We start from the raw sequence: 15055 nt of genomic DNA, 5'->3' as shown, positions 1-15055 counted from the left end.
GAAAATTTCTTCCTTTCCCCGTACCTTATAAAAATCGTCGGAAAAGCCGTTTTTTAAGCAAACAAAAGCGCGTTTTGCTCTATCTGTGAGATATTATGAATGAGATAATGTTAAGATTTGATATTAAGATGAGAAAAATTTACGTTCACAGTCCCTTTAAAAAGTTTAGAGCATCTATAAGTAATAGGTTCGAATCTTGGCCTAATACTGCGTTATAACTAAAAACGTCAAAAATGGTTCCTACCGCTGCTGTGTCAGATGGACACAATTAAAACTGTCCCGAATTTGTATTAATTTTAAGGAACACGACTCCAGTGACGTCATATTTTTCTTTCCCGAAAAAGGGAAGGGGGGAAGAAAATCTCTTCAAAAGAGATGGGGAAATCCCCCTTTCCTCCCATCTCTTTTTTCTTCCCCCCTTCCCTTTTTTTCTTTCCCCCTTCCCTTTTTCGGGAAAGAAAAATATGACGTAACTGGAGTCGTGTTCCTCAAAATTAATACAAATTCGGGACAGTTTTAATGGTGTCTGTCAGATGTGCAACATAGATAGTTAAAGTAGTGGGAATGCCTTGCAACCAAAATAGGTGCAACTCATTCAAAGTGACAAGCGCGAGCAGCGGACATAAATCAGTTGAACGGTAGAGAAGATTTACTTCTTAAGAAGAAAGTCCCTCAATGACGTCATAAAAATGAGAGATGAGGAGAGGAGGTGTTGGAAAGAAACCACCTAAAAAAGACATGATAATCCCTCGTTTTTATGACGTAACATGCTGATTTTTTTTTAGAGACTTTCTTCGTCTTCCCCAACCGCACAGATGTTTTATATACAAGTTTATTTATACACAAGTATGACAGTACTAAATTCAATATCTACATAAGTAGGCTGTGTTACATAAGATAATAATAGATTCCCTTTACATAATTTATGGAGAAAGTCGCTTAAAAAATCAGCCATGTGACGCCATAAAAATGAGTGATTATCCATCTCTTTTTTAGGGTTTTCTTTTCCACTTCCAGTTACGTAGATTTTACTAGTTGAAACGTTTGGAGGGACCCAGAAATACATGTACAAATCTCTCTATTTCTAAAAAAATGTTTACCTCACTTTAATCGGTTTAAGTATTGTTTTAGATCATTTTATTCCTCCTCCCTTCAACATCAAATACGTAGTCCCTAGATGCCAGGGGCTCTTCTAGTAGTTAATCTTTATAATAAAGTAACAGGATGTCTATATGTTTGTCTGTACCGAAGGATCTCGCTAACCGCTGAACCGATTGGGTTCTCCTTAACAGGGTAGCTTCTCATAGGTCCTTGAAAGGTTTATAACTATTTATTTTTATTCCTTATAATAAAGTAACATGATCTTTGTCTGTCTGTTTGTCTGTACCGAAGGATCTCGCTAACCGCTGAACCGATTGGGTTCTCCTTAACAGGGTAGCTTTTCATAGGTCCCGGGCAGGTTTATAACTATTTTGGCGAGAGAAATCACAATAGAGTTCAACGCAACATATACTTCAACGCAACGTAGACATATTTGAAATTTAAAAAAACATTTAAAGTGCCACTAGAGGCCTCTAGGGGCGTAGCCGCTAGTTAAATCATACTTTAATAATACAATTTATGTGGTTTGGATAATTATATAGAGCTTATCTTTTTTTAAAGCGAAGCTTTTCTTTTTATTACGGTCCGTACGTAGTATGACTGTACGTAAAAGTAAGCTATTTTCGTTTATTTAGGCATGTTATAAATAATTGTCCTATCTATTTCAAATTTTTAAAGATTTTTCATATAAAAGTAAGGTAGGATTTAGAAAGAGTTCGACCCCCTACAAGTATTATGTTCGTATGTTTTACCATTTGCATAGATTTTTTTTTTGGGGGGGAGGGATATTGTGATCCTTTTTTAAAAGCGAATCTTTTCTATATTTAGGGTTGGTCCGTTCGTCACTACGTCTGAGATGGATAGATTTTTTCGTTAATTTAGGCATGTTAGAATTGTCCTATCAATTTCAAAATTTGCATAATGATTCCTGTAGTAGTTAGGTACGATTTATAAAAAGTAGCAACTCTATAATCATTACCAGAATGTTCGTATGTCCATTTTGAACATGTTGATTTTCTTCTTTTTTAAAAACAATTTTTTATGTGATAAAATCATCCGATTGATCTGATTTTTTTATTACTGATTCCTATTACAATAAGGTACAATATTATGAGCGAAGCATCTCTATAATCAAGTATTAAAATATCAGTATGTCCTTAAACAGTATTCCGTATTTTAAAAGTTTTGCAACAAATTTACGTATAATATTGTAAAAAGTTATATATTTATATTTTTATATTCAGTTCTGACAATCTACAAGAGTTAATGTTTAACCGTCATACCATTTCAAAGCTTCGTTTTTATGGATGTTGTCATCCTTGTTTAAATTACAAAGGGAGTTATGCTTTTTTATCAGTAAATCATAAGAGGTGTTGAAAAGGCTATTCCATAGTACTATGTGTTTGAACGTCCGCCTGTCTGTCTGTGATCATCAGTCGATCAAAGAAATAGTTATTATTTAAAATGATTTTTAAAAAACGTCAAAAGCTGATGTTTTAATACTTGAAATATTAAGCTTTGACAGACAGACTTTTATTAACTTGTACAGTGGCTATATTACTAAATCAAGAATTAAAAGACAGATATCAAGAATCATCAAGGTCCATACAAAGTTTTATATAAGAAATCAATATTAAAAAATCAGATAATATGATAATTACATCACATGCTGTCAATAAGGTTAAAAATCAACATGTTTTACATACGGATATTCTGGTAAAGATTATATATAAAAGCGAAGCACTGAAACGGTAGGACAAACGGACATTAACACTTGTATAGTATCTGAACTGAATAATCAGAATTTAAAAGTATAAGAGTCGAAGCAAAATTGTAAGTAAATTTGTTGAAAAACTGCTTGAAGCAGGATAATGTTTATGGACATACTCTCATTTTTGGAATTGATTATAGAGTTGCTTAACATTAACATAGAGTTGCTTCGCTTATAATATTGTTCTTTGTTGTCCCAGGAATCAATATACCAAAAATCAGATCAAACGGATAATTAGAACACTTGAAAATTTGTTGTTAAAAAAGTAGAAAAATCAACATGTTTAAAATGGACGTACGGACATTCTGGTAATGATTATAGAGTTGCTACGCTTTCTAAATCGTACCCAACAGGAATCATCATGCAAAGTTTGAAATCGATAGGACAATTCTAACATGCCCAAATTAACGAATAAAAGCTATTTATCTCGGACGGACGTACGGACGGACCGACCCTTCGCTTCGCTTTTAAACCCCGAACAAACATATTATGCAAATCTGAATTTTCAAAATAGCAGCTTTATTATTCATTTAGGCTGATTTTACAATAAATATGAAATGTAGATGCCTCTTTTGGTTACAAAATTCCACTGTTATTTTTTAATTAATCAGCACCAATATAGCACAAGATCTCAAAAACAGCATTTGGGGGTAATACTGGTGAACAAATATATTATGCAAATCCAAAACAAAGCAACAAAAAAAAAGGTTTTTTGGCACTTTTCTCCTCTTTTAAAGATTGATTATGATAAAATAATATTTTTTTAAGGGATTTATGCATTAATTATTATGAAATATAGTATAAGGTAGAAATTAATGATTTTTCTAAATAAGAAATGATTGAAAAAAATAAATTCGATCCCAATCACTTTAGAGGACAGCTGCTGACCCCCAGTCTTATGGATGAACCTAAATACATGTTAAAGATAGAAATTACCCTGAAAATTATACAAAAATGTTTTTTGGTGTGTTGAAAAAATCTATTTTAAAATCTTGATTTTGAGGATGATGACCTTTAAGATGCCCCTATTGGTGGTGATAATGAGCCAAATGTTATCAAAGTGCATGTCCATGATGACAACTTATATATTAAACTATGATCCAATTTTTGTAGTTATAGCATCCTCCAGCCCAGCATTATTAAAAAAGAAAAGAATTACAATTTTATTTACTTCAATTCATAAGGTGAATATTGTAGTATTTAGAAGATGGTTATATTTCTTGTCGGAAGGCTCCGTTGGAGGCTGCTATGACTACAAAAAATGGTACATAGGTTAATAGACAAGTTGTTGTAATGGGCATGTACTTAGATAACATTTGGCTCACCATCACCACCAACAGGAGCATCTGAAAGGTCATCATCCTTAAAATCAAGATTTTAAAATGAATTTTTTTAACACATAAAAAAACATTTTTGTATACTTTTCAGGGTAATTTTTATCTTTAACACGTATTTAGGTGCATCCATAAGACTAGGGGTCAGCAGCTGTCCTCTAAAGTGATAGGGATCGAATTTATTTTTTTCAATCATTTCTTATTTAGAAAAATCATTAATTTCTACCTTATACTATATTTCATAATAATTAATGCATAAATCCCTTAAAAAAATATTATTTTATCCTAATCAATCTTTAAAAGAGGAGAAAAGTGCCAAAAAACCTTTTTTTTGTTGCTTTGTTTTGGATTTGCATAATATATTTGTTCACCAGTATTACCCCCAAATGCTGTTTTTGAGATCTTGTGCTTTATTGGTGCTGATTAATTAAAAAATAACAGTGGAATTTTGTAACCAAAAGAGGCATCTACATTTCATATTTATTGTAAAATCATCCTATATAAATAATAAAGCTGCTATTTTGAAAATTCAGATTTGCATAATATGTTTGTTCGGGGTTTAAAAACAGTTTACGTAGTTGACATCTTATCAATTTATCGTCTATTGTGTTATCCCTTAAAATTCCTGACTTTTCTTTGAAAAAAAAATTTTTTAGATAAAGAATGAAAAAATTTAAGCTAAAGAAAATAAAACTTGGAAGATTGGGAAACAGAAAAAGGAAATCTACAATAGAAGCTTCTAAGAAAATGTAAGATTTTAAATATCATTAGAGTACAAAAAAAGGATAACAATTCAACTTTTTATGGTAGGTATTGCCATTTAATCAATGAACAATACATTATAGATAAAAAAATGTTAAGCAATTTATTTACTCAATAATTAGGGCATTCCTTGGGTTTTATATATAGAACTGATAAAATACTTTCTAGCATTCGAAACCAATAATATCCGGTGGATTAGAACCGGTCCTCATTCATACGAACAAATTATGCCCATATCATATCATATCCAGTTTTCTATGAATAAATAAATGTACAATCATAATATTTAGGCATGGGCTAAAAAACTGGTTTTCATCTTAAAATTGTACATTTTATGTCCGCGGAAAGCTGTTTATAATATGATGCGAGAAATATCTATAATTATTTAAGAATTAAAAGACTCCTAAAATAGATGAGAGATATGTTATGAATTGTTGACATTGCATACTATCTATATGATGTTCTTATTCACCAAAAAATGAGAATAATTGGGTATAATCCCTCTTCAGGGGCGTTTCGTGGTGTTTTCACAGTAGGTTAGGTTAAGTAAGGTAAGGTGATTGCCCCGCAGGGTTAGGCAATTGGCCCTGCAGGGTTAGAGCAACCCGCTGGCACTAGGAATAGGGGAAAAGCTACTATGAAAATATAACGAAACGCTCCTTAAGAGGAGTTGCTAAGAAATTTAGGCGTTAACCTCATAGAAATTTTTTCAATTTTATACCCCCCCCCCCTTGACTAAATGACTGGGTTAGGTTAGGCTAGGTTAGGCTATATGGCTAGGGGGCCGAGCGCCCGCGGCTAGGCAGGCCAGGGGGCCGTTTTTCTTGGGGAGGGGGGGGGGGGTATAAAAATTGTCAAATTTTGAGAAAAATTTCCTAAGAGGATAATACCGAAATTTACTATACCCGAATAATTTTCTTTTTATTAGAAAGTTAGAGATTCGAATATTAATGTTGAACATCGATGAGAAGATGAAGAAATCTACCTTTAATAATAATAATAATTTACAGGTAAGCATTTTTCAGTATTGCTTTAGAACCGATTATTAATATCCATTGAATTAGAAATGGTTCTCAGCCATTGTAAAAAATCATGTATCGTATTGTAATATATCATGTTTTCTCAGTTTTGTTGGCCCTACCTTCCGCATTCGGGGCTATCAAAACTGGTTTTAATTTTATAATTGTTTATTTTTATATCTGCGAAAAGCTGTTTATCATAATGCGATAAATAACTATTATTTTATTTTATATTGTTATTCGACAGTTAAGAAATTCCAGATAAAATTCTTGCAATAAAAGGCGTTTTACCTCATAACGCCTAGTCAAGGACATAAAATAAGGGGAAGGGGTAGCTTTTTCTTTTGTTTTGTTTTTTTCTTTATGCCATATGATGTTTGGATACAATTGGTTCTGGGTGCCCTCCAGGGTTAGGGGAAAGCAGTTATAGTCCCCCTAGAGGTTAGGCATAACTCAGCTAAGCTACAAAAAAAATAGGTTTCATAATTTTTTAGCAGAATTTATGGATCTATTTCAGGATTTTGAAATGGTTGTAGGAGTAATCAAGATAAAATTCTACACAACAAGTAATCTATGTTTATTTAAGATTTTATTATTTTGGTTCTTGTAATGCTTATTTTCATGAGTCAATCTATGTTCAATTAAGATTTAAAAATACTCTTTTGTTTGTGTAATGATTATTTTTGTAAGGTAAGTATATAGTTTTAAAACTTTTAAGTTTTGGTTCTCAGTTCTTGGGTGGGTTTGTGCGACTTTTCCAACCCTCTTAAAATACCTTTTTTACAAATCAAAATATATGTATATATTTTTTTCTTTGGGGGGGGGGGTAGACTTAGAACTAAATCATTACAACTAAAATTAAAGCTACTAGTAAAATATAAGCTATATTAAATGTTTAGGTCATATACAATGTGTTTTTTTTATGAGAACTTTTTTGAAAGCAATTTTACCCCACTTATAGTTATCAGAATTTAATGATTAATGGCTTATTTTCTTCGTTTTTTATTGCAATTAATAGAACAACAAAAAATATTTAAGTTTTATTAAAAAGAAAACAGTAAAATCTAAAATTCAAAACTTAATGTGTCAACATCTAAAAATGGTTTTAGCGCATTTTCCTTATGCTCAAATATTCAACCTTTTGCAAGAATGGCTGCAAAACACTTCAAAGTTTAGATATAGAGCTAAAAATGTTTACAGATACTATTAAGGACATGTACTAGAACATATTAAAGTTTAAAGGTCATATCTCATCCAGGGAGGGAGTACTGGGCCCCCAAAGTCGACTACAGAAAATCTAATTTTTTCTTAGAAGATTTAGGTATAAGAAAAATGCGCTTAAACCATTTTTAGATGTTGACACCTAAGTTTTAAATTTTAGATTTTACTGTACTTTTTAAATGAAAACTGAAATATTTGTTTGGTGTTCTATTAATTGCATTAAAAAACGAAGAAAATAAGCCATTAATTATTAACTTCTGATAACTATAAGTGGGGTAAAATTGCTTTCAAAAAAGTTCTCATAAAAAAAAACACACTGTAGTATGTGAACTATCTGTATATGTATAGGTAGTAAAGTGATATCAGTGCAGTACGTAAACTACCTGGCACCAGACTGGATCATTTTCACATGTCAAAATTCAAAGGCAAAGGGATAATTTTAAAAAAATCTTCCAATCGGAATTTGGTTATTAGGCATTAAAAATATGCGCATTTTTTATAACTTTTCCTTTTTTCAAAATTCATTGGACTATTCGTATTCCCCTGAAGTGCCTAGTTGACCCCTTCCCCCTCCGCCATGCATTATTGAAATAATAATAATTTATAAAAATGTGGAGGGAGGGTAATTTATTTGTTTAATACTTTAAGTGAGGTTAGGTGTGGATGGCTCTTCCCAGTTTCATAAATAACCTTCAAATATAGAGATTTTCTTTTTAGTAGCGAAGCTACTCTATAATTTTTAGTAGCGAAGCTACTCTATAATTTGAAATGTCCGTCTGTCCGTCTGTCCGTCTTAGTTTGGGGGAAACGTAAATTTCTCGGCTCCTATAAAAGATAAAAGGCTAAAAATTTTTGACAACATTCCTATTATTAAGGAGCACAATTAACTATAAAACATCAATGGCGGTCGGACCGCTTTTTAGCAGGTTTTAGGCTATTTTTTTATTTTTCATATTTTTCTCCATATCTTTGGTGTTTATGGTCCGATTTCCAAATTTTTTTCAGTCAAAGATATCAAAATTTAATTTCCTGTCGATTTAAGAAAACAACTATGACGGTCAGACTGTCTTTAAGCAGGTTTTAGGCTATTTTTGTATTTTTCACATTTTCTTCCGTACTTTTGGTGTTTATGGTCCGATTTCCAAAATTTTTTCAGTTAAAGATATCAAAATTGAATTTCCTGTCGATTTAAGAAAACAACTGTGACGATCAGACTGTCTTTGGAAAGGTTTTAAGCTATTTTTGAATTTTTCACATTTTATTCCATACCTTTGGTGTTTATGGTCCGATTTTCAAAATTTTTTCAGTTATAGATATCAAAATTAAATTTTCTATCGTTTAAAGAAAACAACTATGACGGTCAGAATTGCCTTTTTTCAAGTTTTTGGGCTATTTTTATATTTTTTACATTTTTCCTCATTTCTTTGGACCTTAATGTTTATGGTCCGTTTTTTTTTAATTTTTGTAGTTAAACATATCAAAATTAAATTTCCCGTTGTTTTGAGCATCCACTATGCAATTTACTTTAACCATCAGTCAGTATATATGTCAAATATAAATATTAAGAAATTAAAAAAAATTTTGAAAAGGTTTCGTGATTTTTTCCTAATATACATGCTTTTGACAACTAATATCTAAATTCTTATTTAATTGTTTGTGCTTCGCTACTTATGGATGTTGTCATCCTTGTTATACTTTTATACCCTTTTCCAATAAACAGGGAAACCTTTCAGTTGACTGTCTTCTAGAACTATTGATTTTAGGTAAGCTTATTTTTAGTACTTTATACTTTTACTAGCGGCTACGCCCCCCTAGAAGCCTCTAGGGGCACTTAAGGTAGGAGGGAGAAAAGTCAACTTCATCCCATTTTAAATTTAAGTTTCAAAGAGTAAAAAATATTTTTTGGGGGGAGGGGGGTGAAGACACCCTCCTTAAAAATAGTTTAAAACCTTCCCAGGACCTATAAGAAGCTTCACTGTAAAGGAGAACAATATCGGTTCAGCGGTTAGCGAGATCCTTTACGACAGACAAAAAATACTACTTTGTATAATAGGATAATGTCTGCCTTTCAATATGTATGTCCGAACGCCAATCCGTCACAACATGAAGTATTTTGATAGGTTTTGTTTTTGTCATTCAAGCTTTTGTCTAATTCAAATGATGCTCTACTTTCTTGGAAGGGTTAAGGTACCCTACCCCAAAATAGGTATAAACCTTTTCTTGACCAATAAGAGTCTTTATTGTAAAGGAGAACCATATCGGTTACTATTATAAAGGATGACAGTTGAAAAATATATCTGAATTTCAGAGCAGTGTATAATTGGATCTAATTACAAATCTTTGATTCTGTGTCTACAGGTAAAGATATATTTACGTAGCTTACACCAATGCTTTTCTTCTTTAGAAGGGGTAATTTTTATTCGCAAAATTGTGGATTTTTCTCATCCCCTAAGATCCTAGGGAAAAAAACACCACCACCCCCCCCCCCCACCCCCCTCAAACTTTAAACACAATATTTTTTTGTAGCATAATCTAAAAACTTCAATAATTTTAACCAAAGAAGTATTTCTGTTTAACATAATTTGGGGTGTACAACAATTTATCGTCTATTATGTTATACCTTTAGATCCCGAGCAGAATCTTTAGAATAATATGTTATCGCAATATTCAGCCTTAAGTAGCTTAAATGTTGACAAAAAACATTTACCCAACTTTCTACGAAGAAGGAATTTTATTTATTTTATTTGTTCTACTTGTGTGTGTAAGGTGTAAATCATTTATTACAAATAAATTTAATATAGGATAACCTATCAGACTCAGTGATTGAGAAAGAAAAAGATTGTTGTGAGTTAGCTGAAAATGTTTCGGATGGTAAAAGGAAAATATTTCTGTAAAATTATATTCTTTTAGTAGTACAGCTAATTTTTATCTCAAATATAACTATGTTGACTGTCAGCCCTTACTTACAAAGAAAACTCAGCCCTAGATTCTTTTGTTTATATACATTTTTTTAGAATAACATGATTACTCCAACATCCAAGTTGAATTAGATAAAATCACAGAAATCTTTGCTATTAGAGAAATAGAAACAGCATTAGAGGAGAAAAATGAAATATCTGAGGAATATAATTATAATACTAACAGCAAACTAATAAATTTAGTTAAATATCTGTGAGGAATCAAAAAATTTAGGGAGGGTTGGGATTTTGGTCTATTATTTTTTCTACAGAAGTAATAGTTTTGTGTATCATTATTGGGAATAGAAATAAATTTTTGTCCATCCTATTATTATATAAAGTAGTAATATTTTTTGGATCTAGCTAACCGCTGAACCGATATAGTTCTCCATTTTTTGGAAGCTTATTATAGGTCTTTGTATGGTTTTAAGCTATTTAATTTATGTATCTAAGTTTGATATTAGGTTATTTTTTTGTTACTTTCCTTCCTCCTTCGAGCACAGTGCTTCAATATGGTAGGAGCGCAGCGCTAGTTTTTATTATCCCATAAGGTCCCGAATTAATAAGATCCCGACTATTACTGGATAGAGAACCTAATAGACACCATTGTTAGTAATTTATTAACATTGAGATGGTTGGTTCTGACGAAGAAACTGAAATAGAGAATGAATCAGGAACAGGGTTAAGGATTCTTAGATTTATGATGAATGCTATATGAAACATGGTCGCACATTATAACTGATTTAAAGTAACTAAGGATATGGACAAGACATGAAAATATTGAAATAATTCAATTTTGGAGTTCTAGCTCATTTGTCAAAACCAGATTTGTCGAGAAAAATTGCTATGGAAGTTTAGATAATCAAAGATTTAAATTTCAAAAATATAAGAAAAGGTTTAGGAAGTAGTAACGACGCTGAGTTTTGTAAGGTTTGAACTTTTTTTGCTACTGTTTTTGTTAATTATTTTCAGCTTAGTCTACTTAAAGAGTAAATACTCAGCAGAATTCTAGTACCCAATCTTTTAAAAAGAAGAATATAAATCCTTATTTCTGTAAATTAACAGATCTGGAAAGTGATACTGAAGAAAATATCTCAGAAACAGATGAGAAAGAAGTAGAAACTATGACTCATCAAATACTTATTCATGACATTGAACAAGGTATCAACACACCCTATAGTGACCCTAGAGGCTTTTATGGGTACTTTAGTGATTAGGGTTGAGGGTCAACCTACTGCCATCAATTTGGTTTAACAAAGAAAGAGAAATAATCATCTAAATTGAGTTTATGGTTGACACATTGATATACGTGGATTTATTAACAGGGAAAATTGTCGTCAATTTAGCTTGCTAATATGAATCTTATTTATTTGTCAGTTCATTCTCCTAGTCCTAGGGGATGGAATTGGGTAAAGGGCGTAGATATGGGGGATATCTTTATTTAGCCGGCGGCGGGACGAATAACTTAAAATTTAATACCAGTTTTGTTAGCCCGGGCCTTCGGCCCCTCTTGACTAACAAAACAGGTTTTAACCATAAATATCCGCGGAAAGCTGTTTATAATGTGATACGATAAATAATTATTCTAGGTATGAATGGTGAAAGTCAAAACTTAGAAGAAATAAATGAAAACAATATAATCACAGACACCCAAATCGAAGAGGCCAATAAAATCAGTAGAAAAGGTAATAAAAATCAGGGGGGAAAAGTATAGGACAAATGATGATAATTATAAATATTCCTCCATTCTCATTATGATTTTAAAATTTAGAGGACATCCAAGTTATCTGATTTGTTAGCTCAAAAACTTTGGGTATATATGTCAACTAATAAACATATGTCAACAAAATGGTTAACTATTTTTATTAATTTTTCGTCCGTTGTCTCATAGTTTAAGAACCCTGATAATTATGTCACAATGGGAAAATTGACAGATGGACATTTAAAATTACTATTTAAAACAAAAAATAACATTTGATCATTCTTGACTGGCGTAAAAGTTGAAGGCTTAATATATGTGATATTTTTTTTTCATCAATGCAATTTTCAAACATTTAGAAGAAATTGTTGTTGATGAAAAAAAGGAATCAGATGAATATGCTAGAGAAACTATACAACAGATTTTAGAAGATTTTTCAACGATACAACTAAGGTATAATTTAACAAGGATGACAACATCCAAAAATAAACAAAGCTCTTAAATCAGACGATAGGACAAAGAAACATGCAAACTGTCAAACCTTGATAAGCAAAATATTGTTACAAATTGCTTGATAAATAAACAGTTTTGTTAGCCCCGAGGGGCTGAAGTCCCAGGCTAACACATTTGATATTCTAATATTCATGAAAAATTTTCTGTAATACGATGCTATATGTACATGATATTTTTGTTTGGCCGAGAACAGGTTCTAATCCAGCAGATATTAATCGGTTGCGAAGCTATACTTTAAAAGTTTTTATTCATATTTTTTTTTATTTTTAGGTGTGAAACAGTAAAAGTTATTTCATCATTAAAAGCTTTATGTATTTCTATTGAAAAAATTGTTTAATCTAATTGTTTTTATTATAACAAGGATGACAACATCCATAAAAGCGAAGCTCTGAAACGGTAGGACAAACGGACATTAACACTTGTATAATGTCAGAACTTAATAATCAGAATGCGAATGTATAAGAGTCAAAGCAAAATTGTAAGTAAATTTGTTGAAAAACTGCTTGATACAGGATAATAATTATGGACATACTTACATTTTTAGGACTTGATTATAGAGTTGCTTCGCTTATAACATTGTACTTTGTTGTCTAAGGAATCAGTATACCAAAAATCAGACTAATCGGATAATTAGGTCACTTACAAATTTGTTGTTAAAAATGAAAAAAAAATCAACATGTTTAAAATGGACGTACGGACATTCTGGTAATGATTATAGAGTTGCTACGCTTTCTAACTCGTACCTAACTAATACAGGAATCACCATGCAAAATTTGAAATCGATAGGACAATTCTAACATGCCTAAATTAACGAAAAAAGCTATTTAAAAAAGTAAAAAAAATCAACATGTTTAAAATGGACGTACGGACATTTTGGTGATGATTATAGAGTTGCTACGCTTTCTAAATCGTACCTAACTATTAAAGGAATCACCATGCAAAATTTGAAATCGATAGGACAATTCTAACATGCCTAAATCAACGAAAAAAGCTATCCGTTACGGACGTACGGACGTACGGACGTACGGACGGACGGACGGACCGACCCTAATTATAGAAAAGCTTCGCTTTTAATAATATAACTATTAAAATTCAAAAAAGATAAAGTGATATAAATATCCAATGATTATAAACAAATTTACTCCTTTATAGATCAACACCATTGGTTGAAATGTTTGGACACCACTTGTTTGGAACCAACCAATCAAAATACAATAAAATACCCAAAGTCTTAAACCCAATGAATAAGATAACGATAACAAAACTCAGGGTACCAGTGTAATTAACAGTCCAATGTCCCTACCTGAATGTAAGTCCAGTTAGTAAATATAATAAATATACAGATTGGTTCTGGGCAGGTTTTAAGCTTCTTACGGAGGAGGGGGTGGGGGGATAAAAAATTAAGATCCTTATCACTGAGAAAATTAGCTAAAGATTTTTCCCATTGAATGCCTAAACCTCAAGGAGAGGGATATTATACCAGAAGAAAATCTATGAGTTGTTTGCAAAAAATAAAATTATTTTTTTTCAAGGATCAGTGAAATATAATGCACTAATAATTAAAAATTTTTAAGCTTAGAATATTGGTAACTGTAATAGTTATCTATCGCATTTTATTATAGACAGCTTTCCATGGACATTAAAATTTAACTGGTAAAAACTTTATGATTTTTATTCAAGAAAAATTGTCTATAATATGATATTAAGCAGGATTTTTCAATATGTCTGAGAACCGTTTCTTATGCATACTGGAAATAACGTTGTATAAGTTTGGGATTCTCTCTTAAAATTAAAATGTTATTTTTAACTGGTAGAAAGGTTAGTGGCAAAACAGTTTTTTCTGGAGGTATGTATATGTCCCCTGAGATGGGTTTTTTCGACATTTTTTAGACATTGATTGATTGAACGAAGACGATATCGTTATTCAGAGTATACAACTTAAGAATTCAAAATTTGAAAATTATTATTTTAGCCATTTGTATAATTCGCTTTTGTTGGTACGGCCTTCATAGAAGAAAAACAAATTATCTTCAATCCATTTTTGCTGTATATTAATTAATGCAACTTTTTAGAGCTGTATTAGACATTGTACAAATGGCTAAAATAATAATTTTAAAATTTTGAATTCTTAAGTTGTATACTCTGTAAAACGATATCGTCTTCGTTCAATCAATCAATGTCGAAAAAATGTCGAAAAAAAGCGGCATTCTTTTTTAAGAACCCATCTCTGTCCCTGTATAACCTTGCCATGAGGGTCCTGCAAAACTTCCTGTACTGTGCATCCACAACTTTTTTTAAGTGAAGCTTTTTCTACAAGTAAAGTATGTTCATCCGTCTGTCAGTCTGTAACGCATAGCTCTAATAGAAGAGTTATATTTGTTCTATCATTTTGTATAAAAAACTCGATTATCATTATCGTATCAAAAACTCATTCTGAATATTAAGATTTTTTTATAAACCTAGCTTTAATTTAAATAATGATTCCCAGGACAATTAGGATTAGTCTTTTAAGCAACGCAACTCTTTAAGAACATATAAAGTTGTAAGTAAGTTCTAATTAACCAACCAGCATTTAAAGGACATATAAACATAGACTTCTAAATAATATTTATTTCTTTATCTATATTTGCTAATGTGCGTTTGTTCTAAAGTCCAAATTTTTTGGCCTCGCTTTTATA

The 15055-nt window shown here is 31.2% G+C and overlaps 1 protein-coding gene and 2 long non-coding RNA genes across 3 annotated transcripts; all 3 read left to right on the top strand.

Moving 5' to 3' along the window:
- The first annotated feature begins 4866 nt into the window (after window positions 1-4866).
- LOC145305821 (uncharacterized) lies at window positions 4867-7645 on the top strand. The gene is made up of 4 exons (XM_080147644.1): window positions 4867-4955; window positions 5897-5978; window positions 6505-6553; window positions 7557-7645. Exons 1-4 carry the CDS (start codon window positions 4870-4872, stop codon window positions 7643-7645), a joined length of 306 nt encoding a protein of 101 aa, XP_080003770.1. The 5' UTR covers window positions 4867-4869.
- Window positions 7646-8893: 1248 nt separating this feature from the next.
- Window positions 8894-10107, top strand: LOC145305820 (uncharacterized). Its single transcript, XR_013874716.1, has 3 exons — window positions 8894-8971; window positions 9517-9566; window positions 10010-10107. It is a non-coding gene; the product is annotated as an uncharacterized LOC145305820 (long non-coding RNA).
- A 1053-nt stretch (window positions 10108-11160) lies between these two features.
- On the top strand, window positions 11161-12737 carry LOC145305819 (uncharacterized). Its single transcript, XR_013874715.1, has 4 exons — window positions 11161-11326; window positions 11755-11850; window positions 12224-12317; window positions 12648-12737. It is a non-coding gene; the product is annotated as an uncharacterized LOC145305819 (long non-coding RNA).
- Window positions 12738-15055: the final 2318 nt, after the last annotated feature.

Source organism: Acartia tonsa, chromosome 14, assembly GCF_053477335.1.
Source record: "Acartia tonsa isolate MP-2025a chromosome 14, ASM5347733v1, whole genome shotgun sequence".
Classification (NCBI taxonomy): domain Eukaryota; kingdom Metazoa; phylum Arthropoda; class Copepoda; order Calanoida; family Acartiidae; genus Acartia; species Acartia tonsa.
Note: the sequence above shows the minus strand (reverse complement) of the source record. Positions and strands in the feature narration are given on the sequence as shown.